The 27,664-nt window shown below is 44.8% G+C and overlaps 1 protein-coding gene across 1 annotated transcript; it reads left to right on the plus strand.

Moving 5' to 3' along the window:
* The first annotated feature begins 2 nt into the window (after positions 1-2).
* Positions 3-27,664, plus strand: DMAP1 (DNA methyltransferase 1 associated protein 1). Its single transcript, XM_010076073.1, has 9 exons — positions 3-104; positions 2,987-3,078; positions 3,689-3,884; positions 8,188-8,346; positions 9,496-9,663; positions 10,636-10,821; positions 13,813-13,884; positions 25,329-25,401; positions 27,318-27,664. Exons 1-9 carry the CDS (start codon positions 3-5, stop codon positions 27,662-27,664), a joined length of 1,395 nt encoding a protein of 464 aa, XP_010074375.1.

A 27,664-nucleotide genomic window follows, 5' to 3' on the forward strand; every position in this document is an offset into this window, starting at 1 on the left:
AGATGGCGACGGGCGCAGACGTGCGGGACATCCTGGAGCTGGGCGGCGTGGAGTCGGAGAACACGGGCACCATCAACAAAAAGGATATTATCAACTCGGATAAGGTGAACTGCCGTGCCCTCAGGGGCCGCTGCTTGTTTTCTAGGCACTGTCTGACCTTACGTGTGGTGTCTGGGATGCGTACTGGACAAAAGATGGAATAAAGCATGTGCCTACTACAGTCCGTTTATTTTTGGGCTTCCTAGGAGTATCTGGAAATGCCCATAGGGCCCCACTCCTGGGTTCCTGGTGTTCTTAGTTAACTGTGCTGTGGCATCTGCGGTGGTCTTTAAGCTGGAGCTGTGTAAGGGGTGTCCTGGCGAGCTGCGCCTGGCGGCAGGACATTTTCAGCTGACTCTAAAATTCCCATTTTGTGGGGTAAATGTGAAGTGTTTACCATCTAGCCTCCAAGCAGATGGAAGGATATAACGCAGTCCTGGCTTAAAAGAAAAAAAAAATAGTTTGACTTGATTGAACAGTAAATGTCTTCAAACCATGGGAGTAGTGCCCGTGCGGGGAAGGTGCGCGTCTGAGGTTTGCGAGAACTGGGAGGTGTTGCCTGTGGGAATGTGGGCAAGGTAGTAAGCTCTGTTAAGGATGTATGCCATCATATGCTGTGTTCTGTGTGGTAATATGCTACAGTATGTCATTGGCTTCTGTATTTTCAATTTAGGCAAGGTCTTGGCTGTATCATGCTTTGCAAGGTGTTGAGAGGGTCAGTTCGTGAGTACTAAAGACTTCTTCGTTAAAAGGTCTCTAAAGTGGGAACTAAACTGGAGAGCAACTCCCTGTTCTGTAGGGACAATGACCAGAAAGTGTTATTTACTTATGAGATGTGTAGATGCTTGGAAACAAGGCGGGGGGGAGATGAAATCCTCAGGAGTTTTCTGGTACGGAGGTGGTCTGATTTGAAGTAAACCCTGTGTATTTGTTTGGAAAAAAAAAAAACAACACAAAACCCAACAAAACAAATGCAACTGCAACATCCCTGAAAGTACTTCCTGAGTGTCTTTGCTTACTTCCACTGAAACATTTGTCTCGTAAAAGAAGTGTAGTGTTTTCATGTCTGCCTGGCTGGGGATAGGACACATAGTATAACTGCTGTAATGGGAAACTGATGAGTTCCAGTATTTTAGAGGTTAAAATATTGAAGTCACCAGTTTTCATCTGTGTTGGTGGATAGTGTGTGCAGTGAGCAGCTCTTTGGCTGGATTCAGCCTGTGACGTGCCACTGAGTGTTCAGAGCTGTGAGTTCTTTGATTTAGATGCATTTATCTGTTGGAAGAGAGCTGAAGGAGTACTGGTGGCTGCCTGTCTCTCTTTTGAAGCAGGGAGTAAAATGGGTTTCTCCTCAAAGTTACTGAAATGGAAAGAGAGAAGAAGGGGAGGTGCAGTGAGAGGTTTCGGGAGGAGTGCAGGAGGCCGCTTGCAGCTGTGAGTGAAGTATTCTGAATTTCTACAAAGTACAGAAACTAAAATCAAACCAAAGGTATCAACCATTATCTCATGGAGAGAGCAAAATTGTTAATAACAGTGCAGCACTTGCTCAGGAAATAGATCTGTTCTCAATTAGAAAAGAAACAGATTGATGTCTTTAAATCACAAGAGAACCATGAAGTACTTTCCAGTCCATTAATGACTGAGAATGTTAAAATAAAAATTACTAGGCATAAAAACATTTAAATCAGCAGGACCAAGTAATTTGTTCTTGACTCCTGAAAGAGCTGTCTGAGCTGATCTCTGGCCTGCTCATATTAACTTTTAATAAATCTGGAAACTTTGGGGGGATTCCAGAAGCCTGTGTTCAAACATGGTGTGTGGTGACCCGCAGGTAACTGTCTCTGTTGGCCTTACATCACTCCTGGGCAAAGTGATGGACACCCTAGGAGACAGGTGTTTGATTAGGAGTGAAGAGGTGCTGATACAGTGAATGTCTGTCGTGGAGTTTTATGGAAAATAATTGTAGTCCAGCTTAATAGGTTAGTACTATTTTTTTAATGGGATTTTGAATTTGCTTGATAAAGGTGACTGTATGAATTTAATATGATTTATGATACAGCGTTAGTTTTACTACTGCAAAATATTCTGTTTTAAAAGTTCGTAGTGATTTGGTAAACAAGTACTTCAAAATAGTGACATGGTAAGGAGTTGTAAAGATGGTACAGTTAGACTAAACGCTCTGGACTACTCGGTAAACTTGGCTCACTTAAATGAAGTGTACCGTGGTAATGTGGCTGTTACTGTGTCTACCTGAAACCAAAGCCGATTACTTCGTAAACTTGTGTATGTGATATGAGGTGGACTGTGTCTTAAAAACTGTTAACTCTGACAAGGTTTTGGGGGCCATATTGAGTCATCTACCCTGAATTCCTAGTATGAAGAAGCTATGTAATTTTTTTTTTTTTTTTTTTTGCTATATAAATGGGAAAGCGGAGGCAGGAATGAGGGTTTACTTTTGTAGGTGATACCAGTAGTTTTGACATGGGGCTACTGCCAGACCTTGATCACAACTGGTAAAAACTGAAGTTGCTGCAGGACAAAGTGACAAAAACTAAGAGAGGGTGGGAAGATATTTTTTAGTATCTTCTCTGAAAAGCAGAAAATCACTTAAATGAAATGCATTAATCCCTTCACGTGAGGACAGTACTTACCTAGTGAAAAAAGGCTTAGTGCACTAGCCCCTGAAAATTACAACCAGATATTCAACTTGAAATTTAAGTGCATGTTATCAGGAAGAGCAAGTGTGGTAGTAGTAGTGGTGAGTGCTGTCACTGAAACTGAGCATGCTTTGTCTGTGGGTGTCTTTCTCCGGGAACTTTCTGGGAGAAATTCAAGGTGTCTAAAAACGGATAAAAGTGAAAACCATCACAGGGCATCAGGTTATGTAGTTTAATGTTCCCTCAGGGATTGCTACTTCTGAATCTAAAATTAAATTCTTTTGTTTCAGAAAAAATCCAAGAAATCTTCAGAGACACTGACGTTTAAGAGGCCAGAAGGAATGCACCGAGAAGTTTATGCACTCCTCTACTCTGACAAAAAGTAAGAGCTTATGATCATCTGTGCAGGTTTGGGGGTAGCCTGGGCTTTTGGTGGCAGGGCAGCGTCTCCTTGAAACCATGGGCAGTCTCGCTTTGCAGATTGATTGCCCTTTGTGCTTGGCCCATGCTTGTGTGCTTCTTTCCTAGACAGTCATGGACAGTGTCTCTCTCTTCTAAATTTGAGGGGTTTGCTCTGTGTAGGAGATTAATTAGGTACAGGCACAATAGCCTAGTGCAGACAAGGCAGTGTTTTTACCCTTCTGTATCTGTTCTTTTTTTTTTTGCAACTAGGAATAGCACCTGCTTTTATTTCTGCAAAAAGAGTTCTGCTGCAGCCTGTGTTTACCTCGTGATTGAATTGTGCCATTGCCTCAGAGGTCTCTTGCGTAGTTTGCTTTCCAAATGGTTCTGTTCAGACCCGTGCATGCTGTCCTGTCATGTGGGAAGCATTGCGGTCTGGGAAGTGAAAAACCTGGAATAAAGCTTAAACTCAGGTTTCTTAGCCTAAAACTAGATTGTGGTGACAGATCCTGCTCTGAGTCCAAAATCTCTTTGGGTTTGTCCTGGGCTGCTTCTTGCTTCTCGTCAGCTGGTGCTTTTCTCTACCACAGGGATGCACCTCCGCTGCTGCCAAGTGATACAACTCAGGGTTATCGAACAGTCAAAGCAAAACTGGGGTCCAAGAAAGTCCGGCCTTGGAAGTGGATGCCTTTCACCAACCCAGCGAGAAAAGATGGAGCGATGTTCTACCACTGGAGGAGAGCAGCAGAGGAAGGGAAGGACTACCCTTTTGCCAGGTTCAATAAAGTAAGTGGGAGTACTTTCGAACAACAACATATAAATAGCAGCTGGAAAATACCCTTTGGTCAGCTTCTTGACTGTCCAGACAGGAAGTGGGTTCTTTCAACAAGTGAGGGCTGGATTTGGCAGTTGCATTTTAAATTGGCCTGCAGCCATGTGACCACAGACTATGATGTCTCCAGATCATTCAAGCCAAGTGGGCTCAGTATGTGGTCAGAGCTTGCTAGAGCCCCCTGTGTTTCAGGTCTGCAGTCCTTGATTTGGTAAGGAGGCACTCTGCCATCTAGTTCAGTTCCTAGCCAACATCCTCCCTCTGATTACAGGCTCTGGGTAGTAAAAGATACTCTCTTCTGAGTGAGACATTAAAGTCATAGGTCTTGTTATTTTGCCCAATATGAAAAAATTCGCTTGAGGTTCGTGGCCAAAAAGCTGGCTTGCAGCCTCATGGCTGGATTCCAGCACAGATGCTGAATTACGTTGCGTTCCCTCTGAAATTGCTTCTGTGGTATCAGTGTGGTGCAGTACCCTGTTCTTTGCGTCTCATGTTAAATTGTCACAATGTGTTTTTGTAATCTCCTGCTGTCCTTTGTCCCATATGTATCTGCTTTCAGTGGTTGGGGCTTTCATGTGTATGCACAAAGAAAACTACATCAGGATTTATATTTCAAAGTCAGGACCTCCAAATTTAGGAAGAGCAGAGTTAGGGTGCCTCCATAATGTAATTTAACTCCCTTCATGATGCAAATCTGAAGGGTAAAAAAACCTGTGTGTGCTAACATGATTCCACAAAAGCTCTGCGTGCGTATGACTGTGTACAACATTTTAAGTTTGTAACCCACCGAGCATCAGCTCTAACAAAGCCTGCCTTCCTGCAGAGTTAAGTGGTTATCTGACCTTATATATTAGAAGGCTCAAGCTCTGTCTGATGCTTTTGCTCTTGCTGGGACATTGCTAAGAGCCTCCTGTAGTATCTCTTTTCTGATGTCTAGGGTGGAAGTCTGAAGCATGACTCACTTAGTCAAGGCACCTACCTAGCTGTCGGAGTGTAATTGTCTCTAAGACACTGCTGCTGTAACAGTTTTTGGCTGAGTTCAACTGAGTTTATCAGGAAGGACCACACATGGGTGCTGTAATTACAAGATTCTTATTTCCTTAACTTTATCATGTACTGTGAATTGACAGACAGGGGAGCCTTCATCAAGGCTGCAACCTTTAGATTAGTGGTACAGAACTCTGCCATCTGCACATGCACAGTTACATACTATTAGGAGCAAGTTGTTACCCTTGTGGATCTGTAGGTGAGAGGGTAGAAGGCACTGATGAGGAGTTTTGCAGATATTTGCTATGTCAGAGGAATTTTGTTTTCTTTTCCAGACTTTTCAGTGGCTTCATTCTCACATACTTGATACCTCTGCCTGAAACTCTTACTCCCCTTGGCACAAGCCCATTTTCCTGTGTAGTTTGTCCCACTGGTTGCTCGAGCTCTTTAACCTGGCTCCCGTGTCACTGCCCAGTTGCTTTGCCTTTTCTCTCTCCTCCTAGTCTCCCACCCAAATCCCTTCTCTTTGTGAAATCCAAAATGTAAACTTAAGATTTCACAGTGTACACTGAGCCTTGATCCAGGGTGTGAAATAGGAATATAAAAGCAGCTTCACTGGTGTCAGAGCAAAAGCCTGTCTCAGCTGATATTCTATTTCTGGCTACCATTAGTAAAGGCTTAGAGAAAGAGCATGAGAATGGGGCAAATATAGATAATTTCTTCCTAGCTTCTGGTGGTCTTTGGCTTAAGGATTTCTTAACTTGGAATTTGTGCTTAATAATTCTTGCTAGGTACATTCAGGGCAGAAAGCTGCTTTGTGAATATCCCATGATAATGAGTTCTGCAGGTTGATTTTGTGTGGTGTGCAAAGATGCTTTCTTCTGTTAGTTTTACACTCTGCCTTGGTGTTTTGTTTGGTGCCTCTGAGATCTTATGTTACATGATGTAGTAAATTGTCCTTGCTATGTACTGTGTTTTCCATAATTCGATGTACTTCTGCCCTTCTGTGCCCTGTGTCACCCTTCTTGTTCTCAAATAACCTTTCTTTTGAAATGGGTGGACTAGGGGTTTGTTTCACTTATGGACGCATGGCGGGTTTGTACATTTGCTGTGTTTCTCTGGTTTTGTTTTACTGATAATTTTTAATCTTCAGTTTGTCTTTTCACCACTGCTGGGCATTATGCTGATGTTTTCACAGAACTGTCTCATGGCTCCACGATCTTTCCTGAGCAGTTTCAGCTAATTTAATGCCCATCATTGTGTGAGTTTGTAGGGTGGACTGTAGGACTGAGAGGGGTTTCCTGGGCCATCGAATCCTCTTCTTGGCTTTTTCAGGTCCTGCACCGTCCAGTCCCTTTCATAAACTGATCAAGCTCCTTTTGAAAAGCACTTGTATTTTTCTGTACCTGTGCTTCCTTGGGAAGCTGTTCCATACTGCCTCTGGTCCGTTTCTCATTTCCGGGTTAAATTTTGCATGTTAAATTGGCATTTCTTTGCAAGCAAATTTCTTTGTCGTTATTTCAGTTGTTCTTTTCTTCCTGTGGGTATTCCTTTCATTCCGTCTAGCATACTTGAAGCTTGCAGTCAGATTCCCTTTCAGACTTCCTTTGCTAGGCTCCTTTCTCTTTCAGTCTGCTGTAGGAAGACAAGCTCCCCACCCCATTACTCATCCCTGTTGCTCTTTGTACTTGTTCCCGTTTCAGTTCATCTTTCCTGAACATGGGTCAGTAGAGTTATAGTTGGTATCCCCAGCAAAGTCTTGTGGTGCAACTGAAACCCTGCCAGTTGCTGCTGGAAATCCCTCTCTGGGGGTCATATCTGCATTTTCATGGCTGCATTGCATTTGAACTTATAGTCATCCCATGGTTGGCTCAAGCTTCCCATCTGATGAGCTCTCACCATCTCAATTCTCAGAGGTTCTCACCTGAGCAGCCATGAAAGTGGCTGAGGAAGTGTTTTGGGGACTGCTCTTCGCTGTTGTCCCCATTCTGTTCTTTGACCTGGTATCTGCCACTTTTCATGTATGTGTGCTACTCTAGAAATTTTTACATAAGGCATCCTTACAGTGTCTAATAGGATGGTGCTTCTCCTGGTGAAAATAGTACTTGGAGGTCGAAGTGTAGTATGTCCCCAGGAGATATGCTTCACCTTTATGCTTCTGTATCCAAGTGATGGATGAAAGGCCGTAGACCTACAGAGGCTGTGATCTGGAAGCTCAGAAGTACTCCTCTGGTCTGTCTGGAGCTTGTGAGGATGACTTTTCTGGTGTAAGACTCAGGAGGGCATAGAGGTGTTGAAGCATGTGCGCTGCTCATGCACACACACCATGTTTTCATGTGGAGGCAGGACCTCCTTGGGCTGAGCAAAGCTCAGCTGCAGGAGTAGCAGGAGGGTGTAAGGGAGGAAAGCGCAGGCTTGTCTGTGCTTTTGCTTTACCATGCTCTAGGACTTCCCCTAGTACAATAAGTATTTTTACTGTTCCTTTAGTACTCATGTGACACTCGTGTTCTGGATAGAGCCCTTGCAGAGCAGTTCCAGGCTCGGGACAGTGGTGTGGTTTGGCCTTTCAGGCACTTGGGACACTCTGGGAGTTGGACTGTTTGTCCCTGTGGCTCTGCTGGAGAAAGGGTGGATGAGGAAGGGAGGGACAAAGTTGTCTACCGAGTTTATGGCCCTCAGTTGTACAGCACACAGCCTTTCAGGTCTCCACAGCACTGTCTGCACCAAACATGAAAGAAGTGGGCTGTGTATCAATGCAGGAGGCATGCTAGAAGCTAGGAACTATGGCTTCTTGTCTTTCCCGTTCTTCCCGTACAAGTGAGCATGTCCCAGCCCGAGTAAAGAGTTGACTGTCAGAGCAGTTTATGTCAAGGTATTGGTGCTGCCATATGGGAGGATTGCAGGGAGGCTGTCTGGGCCTTGGTTTCACTGTCATGTTAACCTGATGATTTTGAAGCCTGTTGTCAGGATGTGGGTTGCTGACCTCTGCCTGTGTCAGCCACCCGAAATAGGTTTCAAAACTCACAGTAGTTCCTAGTAGGCTCCCTGGAACATCATGTCTGTGACCCTGAGATCACATGTTGCTCCTTTATCAAGTCCTCCACTTGCTCTGCCATGTTTCCTACCAGGACCCGTTGCTCAGGGTCCTGGCAGCCCCCACCTGTCAGTGCCCTGCTCTTGTTCTTGGCTCAGGTATCTCAGCCCCTACCAGCTGGCCGTGAGAGGGGCAGTGCTGCGAGAGAGCTACCATGTTTTTATTTTCTCTGCTAGACAGTGCAGGTACCTGTCTACTCGGAGCAGGAGTACCAAATGTATCTCCATGATGATGCGTGGACCAAAGCTGAGACAGACCACCTCTTTGACCTGGCTCGCCGTTTTGATTTACGCTTTGTGGTGATTCATGACCGCTATGATCACCAGCAGTTCAAGGTGAGTCCCAGCAGCCAAGGTGCTGCTAACAACCTGCTACTACGGCACGTGCAGGGCTTGCTGTGCTGCAAAGACCAAATTACCCTTTATATCAACTTAATTAGGGGAAAATAATGAATTATTGGCAGCAAGGAATATTGAATTTCCAGCACGGGGCATTGCTGCTTGCTTTGTTTGTAATTAAATCCACTGTGACTTGTGCTCATTCCTTGTTGTGTTTTATTAGAAAGTTAGGTTTGTCCCTGCCAGGAGAACAACTTGTTGTTCCTTGAAGATAAGGCAGCTGGGGAGTTTGTTTAACTGAACAGGATAGGTGTCCTGGATTCCACTGTAGGCCCTGGGAGAAGGATCTGCTAATGGTCCCTGGGGATTGGGATTTTTCCCTGGTGCTGCTTCTGGTTTGTGGTGTGACCTGGTGGAGGTTTCTGTCATTGCTGCTGTGAAGCAGGGACCACCAGTGGTCTGAAGATGCAGCCCTGGTGTCATGATCTTAAATCTCCTGTAACTGTTGATTCCATGCCTTCTGGTGACGTGGGGGAATGATGTGACTTCTACAGAACATCTCCAAATGCTGGAGGTTTTTGTTGCCCTCTGAAAGGGTCCTGTGAAGAGCCTGTAGCAAAGTGGAATAACAAGAGTCTGCCCAGCTTGGCAGCCCAAACACCTTTGGTACTTGGGGTAAAGGGAAGACAGCTCAGACTCCATGTAATGATGGTCAGTGAATTGTTGCAGCTGATACCTTCTTGGTTATGGCTTGAATAGTCATTGTCTGGGCCAGCTCTGAGGAGACCTCTAGTATGTTTGTCGCAGTTTCCTGTTTACGGGTTTTCTCCTTTTGAGACCACTATCTTTGCATCCTTTTAGCTGTCAGTGCTTCACTGCTGTACTGTCTCTAACCCTCAGCTGTAATGTTGGACTGTCTGGTGGGTGTTTTTAAAGCAATAGCTGTGAACCCATGACAGTTAATTGGTGCAGTTCCCTGAGGAAGTCTTCCTTCCCAGTAGTTCTCCCGGGACTGGCGATGCTCCTCCTAAGCACTGTGTCATATACGCAACCTAACATCCTTCAGCCTGTGGTCCTTAGCTGGCTACTGCACAAGGTTTTGCTTGATTCTTTCATAATGTTGTCCTCCTGTGATGTTTTCCACAGAAAAGATCAGTGGAAGACCTGAAGGAACGATATTATCACATCTGTGCCAAGCTGGCTAATATTCGTGCAGCTCCAGGCACAGACCTGAAAATCCCAGTCTTCGATGCTGGCCATGAGAGGCGAAGGAAGGAACAACTGGAAAGACTGTACAATAGGACGCCAGAGCAGGTAACTTGGGGAAGAGAGCATCACTGCTCCAAAAGGTTTATGATAATTTGAATCAGTAGGTGGATGAAGTAGACCACAGGATGGGAAAGGGAAAGAAAGACCAGGCAAGAAACCCCAAATACTGCTTTTGTTGTTGAGTTCGTGTAATTTTAAGGGATACAAAAGGACAATAACTGAGAAATCCAGCTATACAGCAGGGAGGGGTAGGTGAGCAGAGTTAGGGTCACTGGTAACTGCAAACACCTTCTCTCCGTGACACTTATTGTACTAATCTTCTGAAAAGAAACAAATTCTCAGATCAGTGTCCTTATGAGTCCCTGAGTTCTATGGGGAGAGAATTATTTCTTTTAGAGTAAAAATCTTGCTAGAAAATATCAGAGACTGTAAAGGTGTATGTTTAGTTCTACTCTTTGTTGAAGCTGTGTAACGGTCCCAGTTTTAGAGGTTAAGGAACTGTGTGTTCCCCAAAGGCTGAGGGAGAGCATCCTGTCTGTTAGTAGCTCCCTCTAATGGCAAGTTCACATGTGTAATGAATGATTCTGCAGGTCGCCACATTGGCAGGTGTGCTGATACTAGCTGCTCTGAGTTCTACATACTATGTCTGGGGAGGGGAGACAGCTTTTCACAGCACTGCCTTTGCAAATGTAGTATATTTGGGCTTTTTCCCCTTCCACCTGTGCTCTTGGCCTCCTTGTCTGGAGGAGGGATTGATCACTTACAGATGCTGCTGAAGGATGCATTGTGGATGTTGCCACACAGTACCTGCCAGTTTGTAGACTGGCATTTTCAGGGATGCAGGGTAAGACTATGGAAGATAATGTGCTCTTCAAATCCAAGTCCTCTACAGGATACAAGGGCGCCTAAAGGCCTTCCCAGGCTGGCCCAGAGGAGAGTTGTTATCGGTAGATGGCCCCCTTGCCTTGCTGGGCCTCTTCTGCTGCTCTGATTACCTTTCCGTGCTCTGGTCTCTAGGTGGCAGAAGAAGAATACCTCATCCAGGAGCTCCGCAAAATCGAAACAAGGAAGAAAGAGAGAGAAAAGAGGACCCAAGACCTGCAGAAACTCATCACAGCTGCTGACACCACCACTGAGCAGAGACGCGCCGAGCGCAAGGCTCCCAAGAAGAAGCTGCCACAGAAAAAGGAGACAGAGAAGCCTGTAAAGATTTTTCTTTTTTTTTTTCTTATTTTTTTTTCTTTTCTCCCCTGCTTTGTGCTCTGGCTGGTTAACATGTGTTTCCTTCAATAATCCTAGCAGGATCAGGCCCTCAGCTTTTTAGCGGGGAGTGATCTCCTTTTGGCAGATCTGTTTTCAGTTATGTCTTCTGGAAGGCGGAATGGTCTAAGGCAGCCATTGTGAGAGTTCTCTGGTGTGCTTTCTGTCTCTCCCATTTAAAAAATGCTAGTTTAAGTCCTGTTTCCCTTTCCCTCCCTGAGAAATGGGATGAAATAGTGCCAGCCGTTCATGCCACATGGCAGGGAGAAACCTTTCCCTTCCTGAGAAATGGGATGAAATAGTACCAGCCGTTCATGCCACATGGCAGGGAGAAGCATCTGTCTCCTTGCTTCTCCCAGGTGTATTCTGGTACTGCTGTGCAGGGTTGTCCCACAAATCCGTTGTCTTTTACCTGCCTTCTTTTTCTAGTCCAGGTTTCCCTTTCCTTCCCCACTCCTGGGTCTCAGCAGCATCTCCCCAGTGTCCATGCCCCTCTCCTGATCCTCAGCTGTGATCAGAGCAGCCCTGCTGAGGGACTCCTGTATTCTGTATTGCTGCTTACTTCTGCCTGAGCAAAGCTAAAGTCTAAGGAGTCCAGAACACAGGGTTCAATTCACATTTGATGTTTTCTCAATTTCCCTTTCTGGAAGGAGGACAGCATGGACTGAACTAAATCCGGCACCTTCAGTAGGAAAAGGCTGTTAGAAAATCTCGGATGTTTCCAGATAGTCACTGGGAATTCCTGTACCTCCACCTTGTGAAGAGAGAGCACTTGTGTCATTGTCCTATAAAAAGGTCTGTGCAGGGAGGGAAGAGAAGCAGTGACTGCTAGACAGTTATTGCTTGATGGAGTGTACCTGATGGCCACCACTTCCTTGAAATGCTTTTGTTTTTGGTGGTTTTTTTTAGTTATTTATTTTTTGTATGTGTTCCTGATGGCCACCACTTCCTTAAAATGCTTTTGTTTTTGGTGGGTTTTTTTAGTTATTTATTTTTTGTATGTGTGGGTCCCCCCCCCCATGATGAATATAGTATCACTGGGCTCTTTGTGCATTGAATTTCTTTGAGGGTTGATCTAGTAAAGTAAAGCTCACCCATGGGTGGCATATCTCCCTCTAAAGAAAGCAGCTCATCGTTGGTGGCAATGAAAAAAGGGTGGTGATGGAGCATGGGGCTGGAAAGATGCTGAGGATGCCAACATGAGGGAGTCCAGCCCTCAATATTGCCTGTTGGTTGGTGCCTGCCTGCAGGCATATAGTGGATAGGCACGCCAGGGTGGGCAGAGAAGCAGTTTCTGTTGTTGCACTAGCATCATTTCAAGCATGACAGAGTCCATTAGGAGTCAATTACCAACTATAGCTGGGAAATGTTAAGAAAAAAATTGCATTTTAACTAAGAATTTGAATCGGGAGCTGCATCAGCATCATTTCAACAAAGGAAAATCATTTACCAAAGAGTCAATTGAGGTTGAAGCGTTTACAGCATGTACAGGCATGCAAGGCAAAAGAACCCATTTAATTGCTTATGCACTGAGTCAGTCAGAGTTGTCTTGGCTGAGCCAATGATGCTGATTTACCCTCACTGCTTGCATCAGGGTGTTCAGCAACAGGCTGGGGGGCAGAGTTTGAGGAGCCTGAAAGCCAGCCTTCATCCAAGGGAAGCAGAGAGGATTGGTTTTGGATTGCAGCCCTCTGTCTCTAATAATCCACGCGGGGAGACTAGAACCTACCAAAGATCGAAGTGATCCCTACAAGTTCATGAACCTTGTTGGTAGTTAGAATAATTTTTCTACCATGGTCATGTTTAGAAATCTCTTTGTGAGGACTCAGTTTGTTGGACTGACCACAGATAACTGAAGAAAAATGTTAGTGCCTGGCCATGCAAAGTGGTTTGCAAGGTGCCACCTCCAGACCAAGACATAGAGATAGCTGACAGAGATGTGAGAGTCATTGGCAGGGAACTTGAGGAATTGGGTCACTGTCCTCCGGCATTTCTTATGATCTTGGGGCAGCCCTGGTTGTCTCAGCCCTGTCTGGAACAAACAAAGCGCCAGCTGCAGAGCCTCTCTGCAGAGAAGTGTAGGAGCAGCAAGGTGAATACTGTCTCCAAAGAAATCGGGAGATTTGAGGTGATTCTTCCTTTTGGGAAAGCGTGATTGAGCATGCATTTTGCAGAGATTGTAACTAGTCGTAGATTGAAACATGACTCTCACTGACCCATTCAGAGGACCCCACACCATACAGTGCACAGGGCCTGCAGATGGGCTGGTCAGCAGCACAGATTTTAAAGGATTTGCTAAATGCTCTACTGTCTTGCAGCAGCATTAGAAGTTTGCCTCCTTGTGTTATTATGCTTAAAGTGTTAAGTGGGGAAGAAAGAAAACTGTCTAACGAGTGGACAAATGTCAAAATACCTATAAACAACAGGCCTCCTTGGAGGGGTGCAGTCCTTTCATCCTCATTAGTGGGCTCGTATCTGTACAGATCAGAAGTTTCTCAGCTCATTCCTTAGAGGACTTGCAGTCAAAAGCCAAGATTTAGGGAAGTCCTGTGAAATGGGCCTAAGTTAGATAAGGATGATATTGTGCAAATATGCATACGTTAGTATAAGGAGTACCATTGAAGCTTAGGGTTTATGCTTATGTGGATGGGTGTAAGGGTCTGTGGAGAGCAGTGCATTTGAACCATCCAAGCAAAAACGCTTGAGCTCTCCAAAGGCACCTTGAACTGTAGTATTTTTCTCAGTGAATTGCTCCGGATTTTCCCACTGAATCCTGTTGCTTGGGATTTTTGTTTTGCCTCAGCTCTGACATGTGGCTGTGGCAGGTGGTTCTCTGTCATAGGAAACAGTGTTTCCCCTTCAGATAGTCTCTATATGAAATCTTGTGTTTCTTGAGTTTCCTTCAACAACACATCCTGTTTCGATCTCTTTCAGGCTGTTCCTGAGACTGCTGGCATCAAGTTTCCTGACTTCAAATCTGCAGGTGTCACGCTGCGAAGCCAGAGGGTAGGCTGTTGTCCTGGTCCCTTGGGACCTCTGTTAACGTCTTTCAGTCTGCCTGTCTGTCTCTTCATCTGTTCTCCTTTTACAGCTAAAGAAATTCAAGTTCTTGCCTCTAAAATAAGAAAGAAATTCCATAAATGTGGAGACTCAGAAACCTGGAATGCTGGCTCTGTGCAAGCCAGCTCATTGCCTTGCAGGGGCACCTGAACTTGCTGGTGTTTGTTACTGGTGGCCCTGCTCTGCTGTTAGACATATGTGAAAGACTTAAATGGAGCTGTCTAGTGTAAACAGAGCACACAGCCAAATGTAATAAGCCTTGTAGAGCATGTGTGTTAATAGATGAGAGATGCTTTTAAGAAATGGATGTTCAGGTTGTGACTTGAAAAAAAGAGAGACATAAATGCATACAATTTTTAGCCTTCCTATTTCCATTATCTTCAGAAAATTATGGTGAAAAGCTGCCTTGATCATTCTATTGCACAGACATCCCTGAGAAAAAAACTTTCTTGCTGTTTTATCAGGAAGTCTTGACACCTGTCTCTTAGCAGCAGGTTTTGGGATACCGAGTAAGTTAAACCTGCCTGGCCAACTGAATGTTTTCAGAGGGGTTTTGATAGCAAAATTGTGTTTGCCCAGTACAAGTGGTTTGTTTTTTTTTCTAGACAAATAAAATAATCCTTAGTTGCTTTATTGTAGCAAAGGTGAAGAAGTAAGGTTCCTTGCCTGGCACCCTCACTTGGCATAGTCATTTTCTAGGTGTCTTTTGAAGAATGTTTTCTGAGATGTTCCTTTGATGTCAGAATAGTTTCAGATCTCGCTGGGAACACCCTGGCCTGTTAATAGAAATGTGTTTGTGATCGTGCTGCTTCAATGTACAGGTGCATGTGTGCATTAGAGGTGGTATGCCTCAGCAAGGTCACTGCTGGGGGACCCCTTTAGTGTACAAGTGCCGCCATCTGTAGGCTACCTGTACAAGTGAGTGACTACAGCCTTGAGGAAGTAAAAAATCCCAACAAGTGACAGGCAAGACTGCAGTGCATGTGTTGAGATTTATGGAGATGTGGCAGATGTGTTCTCCAGCGCTAAGATAAATAGAGTAATTTATGGAGCTTGATTTGGATTTTGAAAACTAATAAGTGATGGTTGATCTTTTTTGTTTTTTACCTCCTCTGGAAGAGAAGCTGAGCAATAACCTATCAGTGATGGAACCATCTGGGAAAGCCAGCAGCCTTTTCTTGTGCCAAACAGGCAATTCCAATCCCAGCCTTTGTGAAAAGGGGTGCTACGAACTTCTCCCTCTTCTCTTTAATACTCACTAAATGCGGTAATAAGCTGAGGCATGGCAGACTGATTCAGCAACTTTCAGCCTGCAGTATCCATGCTCCTCGGATGACATAGAGCAACTTTCTATGCTCCGCTTGAAATTTTTAAGGAGTTAAATGCTGTTATTAGAAGTACCCATGGTTTGCGAATGGAAAAAGATTGCAAGTCACTGATTTAGTGAAAAAACAACACACTGTTGCTTCAACCCAGCAAAATGAATTCACTTGTGGCTTTTAGTCTGTCCACCTGGCTTACTTATTCAAGTCTTTCCTGTTTTTAAAATGAAAGCTAGTAGACTCACTTGCTTCACATATGGGTGATGGGGAGAATTAATTAAATGAGGTCAGTATGGGTCTTTTGAACTGGTAAGAGATGCTGAAGTGCTAAGTGGTGTAGAGTTGACAGTCCACGCTAATCCAAATTGTTTTACTTGTGGGATTTATGTGGCAAACCCTCTACCTGCCAGTGGTGTGGAGTTGATAGGGGTGGGAGCCGATTAGGACTGAGAAATTGGTATGCTGTGCTGGAAACTTGTACCCTGGCAACATCCAGTGTAAGATGTTTTGCCCTGAGCACATTGGAAAATGATTTCTAAAGGCTTGTGACATCCTGCAGTAAGTTCTTTTGCCTGAGGACCTACAGGGTTCCTCACCTAAAGGCTTCTATTGTCCTCTTTTATTTGGTACTTTGCTTCTGTGCTTTACGCCTTCGTGGTTAGGCGAAGTTGGATTTTGCACTGGGATCAGGGACCCAGCCTCTGTCATGTGTGAAAAATGTGCCATATCATCCCCAAGTTATAGCACTTACTCTTTGCTCTTTGATTAGGGAGATTCTTTTTTTTGTTTTCCTGAAGATTTACAATTAGTCTTAAAACTTGAGTTAAAATTATTTATACAAATGAGTCCTTGAAGAAAAAGTTAGCAGTCTGTATTCAACTTAATTTGTTCCTAGTAATTTTTATGACAATAGCCATGACTTTTCAAATTCCCCATTGTTAGAGCTTACAAAATCTTATGCACAGGCTGAATTTGATGACCTTTTTTTCCCCTTGGGATTAATGGTCGCTTACAGCCATTATTCTTCATAACCGAAAGTTTCTCCTTCAGCAAACGCTGGACTAATCTTCTCCAGTGAGTCTGACAAGCTGCCTTCTATCACAGTGGCTTTGGTCTCCCATTGTTCTCCATAGGGCTGTGGCCACAGGCAAAGAAGGCTGCAGCCCCGTGCCCTTGCTCTGCATGGGATTTCCCCTCTGCCTCCTGACAGCAGAGACTGCAAGTTTCTCTAAGGCGGTAGGAAGCTGGGCGTTATGAAAAGCTTTGTCTTCATTCAAGGCAGCATATTGCCTTGGTGCCACTAAGAACAGGAGGCAGTAGCAGGTGTTTTGGAAGGGGGTAAGGTAAGCCTTTTGTGAGTTTCTTTGAAAGGAGTTTTAGACCTTTGCCTTTGCTGTTGGTAAAACAGAGTTATGAAAACAACACCAGAAATGTATTATTAATCCTAAGCATTACTTCTGGAAAACTTCCTGTTATACCAAGTCTGCTCAGCTGGGAGGGCAGACAGCCAAAGAGCCAGAGGAAATGAGAGATGGGTAGGGAATTTGTACAGGGAAAGGAGAGGAAGAAACTAAAGGGAAAGCAGGGAGCTATGAGGAAGGAAAGCTTTGCTGAGGATCTGCCTGGAAGAAAGGAAAATGGGAGCTGTTGAACTTGAATCTTTCCCAGGACCCAGACAAACCAACAATAACTGCATGTTTGTGATCTAGGCATCATGTTGCTCCTGTAGGGCAGACCTGACTTTGTTTTGAATTCACCGCAGTGTTTCTGTACCATGTCATGTTCAGCTTTCTTTTAAGTTTAACCTTTGTCTTTGGCTTTATTGTGTTCAGAGCACTTTGGCATACTTAACGTCTCTTCAGTGTGTTTTAAGTTGCTCGTTTTCTCTCTCAGCCTTATCTGTGAATTTGAAGATAAGATTTTGTTAATGCTTTTGAGTTGCTGCAGCAGTGCTTTTAAGAAGGAAGGTGATGGATGGAAAAGGGTGGATTTTTGTCCCTACTCCTGCGTGTTGAGGTATAAGTCTGTGTCCTTGCTCTGTTGTCATGGGTTTGGAAACAAAAGAACTGGAAGAAAATCGATTGAGTGATGTCTCATCTGGAAACAAAATAAAACTGAGATGAAAAGGAGTTTGTAGAGACCTCAGTCTGCAGAAGGACTGAGGGATGCGCCAGCTTAGTCATTCAAAGCTGGCCACCTCCCCTCAGGAAAGGCTTTCAGCCAGCAGCCCAACTCCATCTGCTAACTGGGATCTTGTAGACAATTTGCTGATCAGACCAATTAAAACAGAAGAAGAGGAAGGAAAATTACAAGTAGAGCTTTAGTACCCATTGATTCAAATATTCTCACCAACTTTTAAATATTTACTAGCCTGCTGAGCATTTTTTTAGCACTGATTAACAAGTAAGAATTTACTGTGGTTGCGGGGGGAATGTGTGTGTGTGAGTTCTCTTCCATTTTTTTTTCTTTTCTTGGAGTGGGAACTGAGAGCTTACTACAGCTCCAAGGTGAATGATATTTCTAGAGGAAGATGGGGCTGTATGTATGTGTTTAGACATGTTCATTCTCCATATTTGATCTGACCCACAATTAAATGGCCAAGCACGCTGCCTGTTTACTCGGCATCAGAGGCTGTTGGCTCTGTTCCTTCCCTGTCGTTAATGCAAACCCAGACCTCATCAGCTGTGAACATGTGAAACATCTGTCTGTCCTCCTGTGATCAATACTGTCCCTTCAGAGGTTCAGCTTTGGAAGCAGTTCCATAAAATATCAGTTATTTTTATTTGGATTTGATAAATGTAATTACTTCGAGCAATTAATAATTTATTTGTTTTGTATTGATTGCACTCCAAGGCATCCTAGCATCAGTCTGATGGAGATCAGCACACCCTTATTAGATAGGAAAGTTTATGTTTCCAGATCTGAACATCCCATGGATTAGTTAGCTGAGATGTGCTTGTTGCTTCTGCTAGCAATTTTTCATTAGTGAAGGTGTATGTTTTGCACTCTGTAAGAGAGCAGATGAGAGTAATTTCCGTGGAGGTCTGACAGAGGTGTGGAAGGAAAGTAGTAGTCTCATTTCTGTGAATAAAAGTTATGAACAAATGATGCAGGCTGGATCAGATTCATGTTGTGGCATTGCCATCTATTTGTTGTATTACGCCCTTTAATTAGGGCCAAGAGAGTGCTGGTGCATTTCCTAATCAAACTCCTGCCTGTAGAGAAGGAAATAAGATGAAAATATTGGAGTATTTATTTTTAAAGAGAACAGCAAGGATACAAAATCTTGTATGAACTAGAGAAGGTGAATCCAACACTTCTCTTCCTCTGTTCTCATTCTTAGATAAACTGAAAGGCAGTTAATGTTAAATTGCTGAAAGAAAATGCATCCGTCACCTTTTTTTGTGGAGCTCTTTGGTGTGGGAGAGCATCTGGACCAAAGCCTTAGTAGGCTCCAGGGTATAAAGAGAGCACTCTGGGTGCAGTAACAGGGTCTTTTAAATTAAGTGGTGGTTCTGGGAAGGACACTCTGTATTGCTGCTTCTGTCGAATCATCAGGCACCAAACAGTGTCTGTGCAGTATGAGGCCTCAGGGACCTTTGTCTGCCAGTCGTGGACTGATTTGAGAAGCTTTTACTGCCTTTGTGTGCCCATAGTGACACAGTCTTAGGTGTCATTCATCAGGTGATCTGATTGTAGGTAACTTGTGCAGAGCACCATATGTATTACTTTTTTCTTTCATTAGCGTAACCAATATAGAGTTGTAATTAGTCACTGTGGGGTTTTTGTATTTGTTTAAGTGTAGTTTCAGTTAAAATTATTTAAGAGAAAGGCAACATCAATTCAAGACTAGATGCATGTTTTGTTTCCTGGCTTTGTGTCTGATCTGAAAACTATGTGAAACTGTCCTCGAGTTCCCCTTCCCATGGCTGGTGTTGGGGCCTTGCTGTGATCATAGCACACTCTGCTGTGCCCTTCATTTGTTTCAGTCAGATGCAGCTCAGAGGCTGCAGCTGTTTCTGTTTCCTTGCAGCCACCTCTGCAGGTCTCGGCTTGGTTTCCATGCCTGTAGTGAGGCAGGGGTAGGACTATTTAGGAATCTGCAGATGTTTAAAGCAAAATACTGTAGTGTCACACTGGTGATGTGCTTTTAACATGAAACACCCTCCAGTAAAAATGTCCCATCCAGTTCTTGCTTCTGCACCATGTACTTTACTATTTTTCCCTACGCAAACTGGTCCTGTAGTCTTTTTGCATTTGTTTTACAGGTTTGCACTGTATTTAAAGCAAAAGGTATTTAAGGGCAGGGAAATCTGAGGACTGGTAAGTGGCAGATAATACTTTGCTTGCCAGAAGATGCCCATCTGCTAAATGGCAGGCAGTCCTGGCGAGGTGTGAAGAGTTCTTGTCTTCTCAGGTGTCTTGTTTCTTGTCATAACCTGTATGTCAAACTGGGAGAAAACTGACTCTTTCCAGGTCACCAGCCATCATTTCTGTGGATTCCAAGTCATTCTCATTTTAGGCCACTTGTGCTGGGTCAAAGCAATCCCTACCCCCTTCCTGGGGGATGAAGGGTGGGAAAGTATAAAAACCTCAAAGACCTTGTTACCTACACTGGTGAAAGTCCATCACGCTGAGACACTGATGCTCAAGGACCTTTGGTTTCTTTAGGAAGCATCTCTTAGCTTTACCCCTTGAATCAGTGCTATAGATGTGTAATAAGGCATTGATGTTTATAGGATCAGTGAGCTGATATGTTACCAGATGCTTGAGTGTGCTGTGCTTCTCTGAGATCTGTTGGCCTCCCTCATCCTTGACAAACCTTTTGCTACGTATATTCCTCTAGCAAGTAAAACTGCTTTAATTTACTGGGAGAATTCAAGTACAGAATTTAAGTTTTTGAAAATTGATTTGGGAATTTGTGAGGTATGTCTAATTTCAGTCCAAAAAAACCCTGAAATAAACACATAAGTTAATATAGAAATGTTTTCTTCTTACAAGATTGGTTTATTTAGCATTAAGCCTCATTGATGGAGTAAGTTGATGGTCGTGCCATCCCAGAGTGATTGCTGTGTGTTTAGTGTGTTACACAGCATAGTAGAGATGACAGAGCAGTATGACTCTTTATCTGTTCTAAATCTTTGGCAGATCAGCAGGCACTGACGTAAGATACAGGGTCCATGGCTGTAAGCTGGGGCAGGGGGAAACATATAAGTTCATTGAGGCAGAGAATACCTGTGCGATTTCAAACTTTTCTAACTTTTGCATATATCCATTGCAACTGGCCATCCACGTTCCATTGTAGCACTTTAATTCTGAGCAGTTAAGCACTTCAGATTTCCAGAAATGTGCATGTTCATATCTGAAATTGAATTTCTCTGTTGGGGTTTTTTAAATTCCAGAGCTCTAAGGCTAAATTACTTAATATGGTTCTTTCCTTGAGTCTTAAAACTGTGCAGGAGTAGAGGCTCTCCATTCCTGCAGAGTAGAGCCATGCAACTGGGGAAAGGTTGACCTTCTTTCCCCATCCTAAGCCAGAAAATGCAAAAAACATTATTCATCTGAAACTTTAGTGCTCCTTCCCGGAAACCCACTAAGCAATTCAGTACTCTAAAGATATCCATGAAGAAAGTGCCTAATGAGAAAGTTTTCTTGCTGCTGAAGTCTGTGAAGAAGGTGGTTTTCAATGTCAGTGAGCTGTATTACAATGCTGAACAACAGTACTGGTGCTGGTGCATAAAACCCCAGTTTATAGCTGTACAGACACAGGTCAGATGTGTGGAGTTTTTAGGATTAACAGTTTTAGGACAGTCATATTGTTTAGGGTTGGGGAAGGTTGAGTTTAAGGAAAAGGTTGTCTCAAAATTGAATTAAAATTAAGTGCAGCGTCAGGGAGGGTACGTGCAAAATAGCTAAATAATAATTGATTAATTTTAAAAAGCTTTTATTTTGGTGATAGACTAAATGAAAGGTTTCAGCACAAAAATGGGATTTTTTTGTTTTGTTTTGTTTTTTGTTTTTGGAACTTGTGAGCACCAGAAATGGAGCATTTATGAAGAAAGTGATGAATTGAGAGCAGGACATTTAAGACGACCACATAGATATAATCACATGTGGGACCTAGCTGAGTCTGTCTGTAGATCCTGTAGACCTCTTCCACTCCTAGTGCAGATCTCCATGATGGTCTCCACCTGCCAGGTGGTGATGCTGTAAGACATAACAGGGGACTGTGTTGCAAGCTCTGCTTATTACTCCTCCAAAATATACTCGAACGCATTTACAACTGTGCTTAAAAGTATTAGCATAAATAATGAAAACTGAATGTCACACAAAAATAAGTGAAGCAAGTCTGTTTGGGGAGGCTATATCTGCAGTTATTTCTTATAATGTTTGTTCATTTAATGAATTTTGCCAATTAGCAATTAATTTGCAGTAGGTCTCCTAGTCATTAGTGTGAATTAGCAAGGTTTTGTTGGCAGAATATCTCGAACGTTAAATATCCTGTATCGTTCAAAACCTCCACAGTGAGACCCTCTGTAGAAACTGGACTGCACAGGGCCACCCCCCAGTCTCTAAACCGCTGCTGTGACAGTGCGGTGGATGCTCTGTTCATCTGTCTAAGTTGCGTGGCCCAATTCCTGAGCAATGCCCTCCTCCTTCAGGGGAGATCAGCCCGGGTCAGGGCTGGTGTACTGCGTGCCTCTCAAGTGCACACTGGCAGGGGCTGTGTATCCCAGGATCAGGCAAGGCTCCTCTCTGCATAGGTAGGCTCTGGTACTGTGGCTTCGTGGTGTTGATTCACACAATTTTCTGTAGCTCTTTATTTATTTTTCTCTTGGTAGGTGCAGTTCATGAGTTTAATGCAGGTTGTTTATAGCAAGGACAAAGGATTACAGTCCTTAAATCAAAACCCATGTTGGTGTAATTATAAGTGTGGGCTGGTGTTGCAAAGAGGGCTGTAGGGAGAGGCTGTCAAAGGAGAAGAGCATCCAAAATATAGTAACCTCAAAAATCCCTAATCAGTCTTCTGACGGGAGCGATCTGTTTCCCAGGTAGTATTATTATTATATGGGGACTTTAAAGATAATAAATAACAATAATGGTCTAGTATAAGGAAGGAAAGAAAAGGGCAAATGCCATTCACCTCAGAAGCTGTGGTTGCTCACTGGAGTTCTCCGAGGAACATAATTCTCCTCAGCCCCTGCAGAGGACTCGATCCATGACAACACCAGGAACATCCCAGGAGCCATGGTGTAAGCAACTAGATTGCCCTGAGTGGTGTTTTCATTAACGCAGAGATACAGCTGGCAGAAACCACATATCCCAGTGCACGCATCCCAAGACAAAGAAACGTTCCCTGTGCCGTTGGCTGGGACCTGTGGTCCCTGCAGATCGCCTCCTTCCTTGGGAATGGGGCAGGTGATAGAGCACTTCCAGCACTCTGGTGCATCTCTGGACATCTACTTAAAGGACCAAAACAAAGAAGGGATTGCTGATGTAAGCTCGGGCTTATCAGAGCTGTACAGGGCATGAAAGCTTCTCTCTTGCAACAAGGCAGCCCAACTAACGGACCCTGGCTAACAGATTATCAGCAGCATTTGAGTAATAGACTGCTCATTTAGTTTTAATACATTTTGCATAGAAAGCAATCAGCCTTCATCAGTCTTAGAGATGAATTGGCTTAGCAAGCTAAATTCTAAAGATATTAGTCCGACAGCAGCCACATAAATCATAACATTTTCTTAATGATGGTAAAATTAAAATATACTCTTGCTTTGAGAAACCAATGAAGCCTTCCTGTTTGCAGGCCAGATCCTCCTGCCTGAATTAAAAGGAAGCTTAATTGATGTGTTTTTAAACTAAACTCACAGCCTCACTCCTCCTGAGTATCTCTAGTGTTCCTTTCTTTGAAGTTAAATTAATTTGTCCTGCCTCGCCCTGCTCCATCCTCTAGTCTTCAGGAGTGTCAGTGAAGACCTTGGCTTGGTGTTCATTGACCTGGGGGATGTGACCAGGACATACACACCATCACAGCCGAAGGCTTTGTCAGGTTAACCCTTTGTGTTGCCAGTAGCTCCTTGAGCTGCTGGAAGCCTCCCAGGAGAAAAGCTTCTGCTCTTCCTCTAACCAACAAACCAAGACCTCCTGTCTGTTCACCTAGCATAGCCGAGCATGAACTTTTCCTATTTCTTGTCCTTTGTTCCTGAAGCTGGCTTGAAGTCCAGCATGGTTTTGCCAGCTGGTGTTTAACAGAAGGGAATCCTGCCTTTAGCTAGAAAGACTGATGTCAGTGTTAGGGGCAGGGGTGAAGACAGACTGCCGGGGCTGTGATAATCACACAAGTATTGTGTGTCCAGAGCTCTTCAACGAGGAGATGCTGGTCTCTGTTAACTATTTGTGTCCTACAAGTTAAGCATGGCACAGTCTGACTAGGTCAGCCCATACACCCCCCAGCTGAGGCAGACCTGGGCACCTTGCCCATCTTAAATGTTCTGTGTGATTCCTCGTGGGGCAGAACAGTTCTCTGAACCAAGGCCTCGTGCTCTCAAGAGTGTCTTCCCAATGCTCCAGGCTAGCCACCTGCTAAGCTGTGCTACGTGACTTTTCCTTCCTTGGCATCCCGCTGCTAGCTGTAACGTGGCACCCACCAAATAAACAGAACCATCTCCTGTCCTGGTGCTCTGGGTGCCTTATCTTAGGGCTCTACCCTGTCTTGCTGCTTTTCAACAGAGCCCGTGAGGGTAGTCTGTGCAGCAGATCTCCTGGAAAAACCTATTTTAATAAGGTCCTACTCAAGTTAAGACTCTGGACCAAAGACTTGTCTGAAAACCAAATACCTATTACTTTTGGCAGCCTTTCTTCTGCTAAAACAATAATTTTGTGGTCAACTGGTTTTTGGGACCCTCTGGTGAGCTCACCTCAGAGGCCAGTTTTAAGGTGGAGTAAAGAATGACTCTTCCTGCAGGTCATTCACAGCCAGGTGTTGCAGGCTCACAAGCTGGTTTGGCTGTGGTTGGGGCTGCTGTTCAGTAAGTGGTGTGCAGGATGGCTGCGGGGTGCTCTCACCTCTTGGCTGCTCAGTGGTGTGCTGGGCAGCTTGGGCTGGTCATGGTGGTCCCCGGGTGGAGGTGTGAGCTCAGCTTCCCCGGGCTGGATATGGAGAGACAGCCTGTGACTGTGGGCAGTGAGGTGTTTGACCCTGTGGTGTTGAGAATAGTTTATTTCCTGGTCTGTCTTCTAGCATTGCTGAGGAAGGAAAGTGCTTTAGTTTGTTCTTGGATATATCTGCAGGGTTTGGGAACCTGTTCTCCCTGCCATATGGTGCCAGCTGCATTTGTGCTGCTTGTAATCTAATAAATGCTTGGTCTGAGCAGCTAGCACTCCTGCTAGAGCCCAAATGAATGCAGAGGAAGGACCCTGCTAAGTGTATGCATTCTTCCTCTCCTGGCCAGCTCCAGTTCCCTTTCATAGCTCACATCTGATGCTTCCTCTCTCACCTAGCCCCTTAGCTCCAATGTAAATGTGTGTTCACACTTCCGCCAGTCAAGTAACTGTGCTCTCTCTGTCTCTCCCCTTTGTTATAAAGCCTGCTCTGTAAATGAATCCCACAGGTCTGGGGCTCAGCAGGTAAAAGGAGAAGTGAGTCTGTTAGCGCATGAGTCTAATCAGGCCGGCTAAAGCGAATAAAGTAGGGCAGCATTGCACATTAGCCACTGTGTAAATGAGCCCTTTGATGGGCTGGGCACCGCAGGAGAGGGTTTGAAGCCGAGAAGAACTTTTGTTGTTAATTCAGTGACACATGGAAACTGTAAAACAGCGTGTCTTGCACACACACGAGAGAGAAAATAAAAGCCCTCACAACCGGGCTTTTCAATACCTGCCCTCGGACCTAGTCTGAAAACTTTCAGCCCCTGTCTCCCTCTCGTACCACTTGATTTTCCTTTCTCTCCCTTTCTTTTTTTGTTCCCCCTGCACTATAAAAAGAAAAGCTCTCTTGCCTTTTGAACTAGGCGGCTGTGAGTGAGGGCTATCTCTGAGCTGTGTGGCTCTGTTACCTTTGTGTTCCAGATGAAACTGCCAAGCTCGGTGGGACAGAAGAAGATTAAAGCCCTGGAGCAGATGCTGATGGAACTCGGAGTAGGTGAGTAAAGGGGGCACGCGAGAGAGAAAGAGACACACAGAGCTAGCCTTTGTTCTCGAGATGGGCTATTTTTTCCTCCAGTAATACAGCCAGTTTCTTGAATAACAGTATGTGAATGGTTTTTAAAATATTTTATGTGTTTAAAAAAAAAAAAAAGAAAGAGGGTAAAAGCCAGAACAAGATGCACAGGATTTTTTTTTTTTCCTCACAGTAGAAAAATGTTTTAAAAGAGCCTTTGTTTCTCTCTTGTTTGGACCTTTTTAACCATCAAGAAAGGCACCACAGTATTAGGAAGGCAAATCTCAGCCTTGCCGGGAGAGGTACTTCTAAGTGTGTTAGTGACCACGGCATGCGCATTGTTCAGGGCTGCCCTGTCTTGCTTTCAAGCTTCGTTTCCTCTTAATTTACTGCTCATGGTGGCAAGTCCAAAATGCATCTAGGTCTGTTCATCCCCCCCTTTATAGGCTGCAAGCTGTGTGAAAATCTGGAGCGTCTCTGCTGAAAGGCGAGTAAACACACATCTCTCACTCTTGAACTCCAGTGTCTTAGCAGCAGAAAGAAGGGTTCACTTAACGTGTACAATACCCACTCGTAGCTGGAGGGGAAGAAGTGCAGCCCGTGGCTAGCTGCTGCCCTCCGTGCTCTGGGTACAGTTTGCAGGTACTACAGGTCCCAGCATGCAGTGCCCCTTGATCAGACACCTGATGGTCCCTTTTCCCCCGCCACTGGATGGGGGTATTTTTAAAAATAGAAAAAGAAAAAAAAGAAGGAAAAAAAAAAGGCTGTATTGGTGATTTACAAGAGACTACTGAGCCTGCTCCAAGCACTGACTTCTGTTAACTCTTGATAGTTTTTTGGGCCAACTGGTTTATGGCTTGATATGTTGTCTTGGAAGACTGTGCGCAGCTCTGAAGGCCTCCTGTGGCTGGTGAAAGCAGCTCAACCAGGGTGGTTTCCTCTTTCTGCTTTAAAACTAAGGGAGTTACTGTCTTTGCTTGCTAGGGAAGCCTTGGGGAAGGATGCAAGTGCTTCTTAGATCTCACTTTCCATGAGGGTAAGAAGGGGTGCCTGACTCCCCACTCCTGCCTGACAAAACACACAGATCTTGAGGGCTTCCTGGTGCTCCAGCCCTGCTGTGCCTTAGAGTGCAGAAATACAGCTGGGCTTTGTGTGAGTGAACACAGTGCTAGCAGGAAGGCATTGTGTGGGCAGCCCTGCGGACTGGGGGCCACTGCTGTGTGTCAGGGCAGACATCCAGAGCTTCATCCATTTCTTCTCCAGAATGTACTGCTCTTCCTGGCTCTGTGTGTGTGGGATGCGCTGCAGCAGAACGCATGGTGTGGGGAGGTGATCTGCCAGCCCCTGCTACAAGCAGTTCAGGTCTGCATTAAAACATGTCTGTAACATAGAAGCAGAGAAATTCTCTGCATTAAAACATGCCTGTAACACAGCAGCAGAGAAATTGTCTACCTCGGTCCTACCCTGGGAGGAGCAACAAGAGAGGCAAGGGAGCTCAGCCTGTCCGCTCCTTGTCGGTGAAGGCGTAGAGGACAGCAGGAGCTCGTGTCCTCTGCAGCTGTGTGTGAGAACTTATTCCCAAGACTGAGCTTCCTTCGTAGGACCTGGTGGGTAGCAAAGTTCAGTTGTCTAGTCTGATCTGCGTCTTCTATCATCCTTCATTTGCTGAGTCCTGGACATTGCAGGTTCACCCTTAGTCCTTGGCCAGAGCCAAAGGACAGCCTGGAAATTCAGGTCTCTGACCCCTAGGGATGCTGGTTGCTAATGAACCATGTGGTGGGAATGAGGCTCCTGGTGTACCTTTGTGGGAGTGAACTGGACAGCCAGGACCTTTCTAAGGATCTTCCGTTGCAGGGTTCCAGGTCTGGGTGTTTAACAGAACACCTTTTTCTCCCTAGATCTCAACCCTATGCCCACGGAAGAGATCGTGCAGATGTTCAACGAGCTGCGGAGTGACCTGGTGCTGCTGTATGAGCTGAAGCAAGCCTTTGCCAACTGTGAATATGAGCTGCAGATGTTACGACACCGTTATGAGGCCCTGGCCAAAGCTGGGAGTATTGGCCCCCTCAGTGCAGAAGGCGCCCATCCAGATGGCCAGCCAGGGCTCGGCATTGAGGAGGTCAAGGGAGATGCCAAGGACCAGATCATTGATGTAGTAGGAGCACCACTGACCCCCAACTCGGTGAGAAGGAAGGTTGCAGGGGCAGAACAGGGAGCACTCAGGTCTCCGACGCAGATGCCCTGA

Source organism: Pterocles gutturalis, unplaced genomic scaffold (assembly GCF_000699245.1).
Source record: "Pterocles gutturalis isolate BGI_N339 unplaced genomic scaffold, ASM69924v1 scaffold11323, whole genome shotgun sequence".
Taxonomy (NCBI): Eukaryota; Metazoa; Chordata; class Aves; order Pterocliformes; family Pteroclidae; genus Pterocles; species Pterocles gutturalis.

What these genes read in the sequence shown, in the direction of transcription:
- DMAP1 (XM_010076073.1), top strand. Translation starts at nt 3, where the DNA reads ATGGCGACGGGCGCAGACGTGCGGGACATCCTGGAGCTGGGCGGCGTG. An exon ending in CTTTTGCCAGGTTCAATAAA is followed by an intron (nt 3,885 to 8,187) that starts GTAAGTGGGAGT and finishes TTTCTCTGCTAG; the next exon opens with ACAGTGCAGGTACCTGTCTA. An exon ending in ATGATCACCAGCAGTTCAAG is followed by an intron (nt 8,347 to 9,495) that starts GTGAGTCCCAGC and finishes TGTTTTCCACAG; the next exon opens with AAAAGATCAGTGGAAGACCT.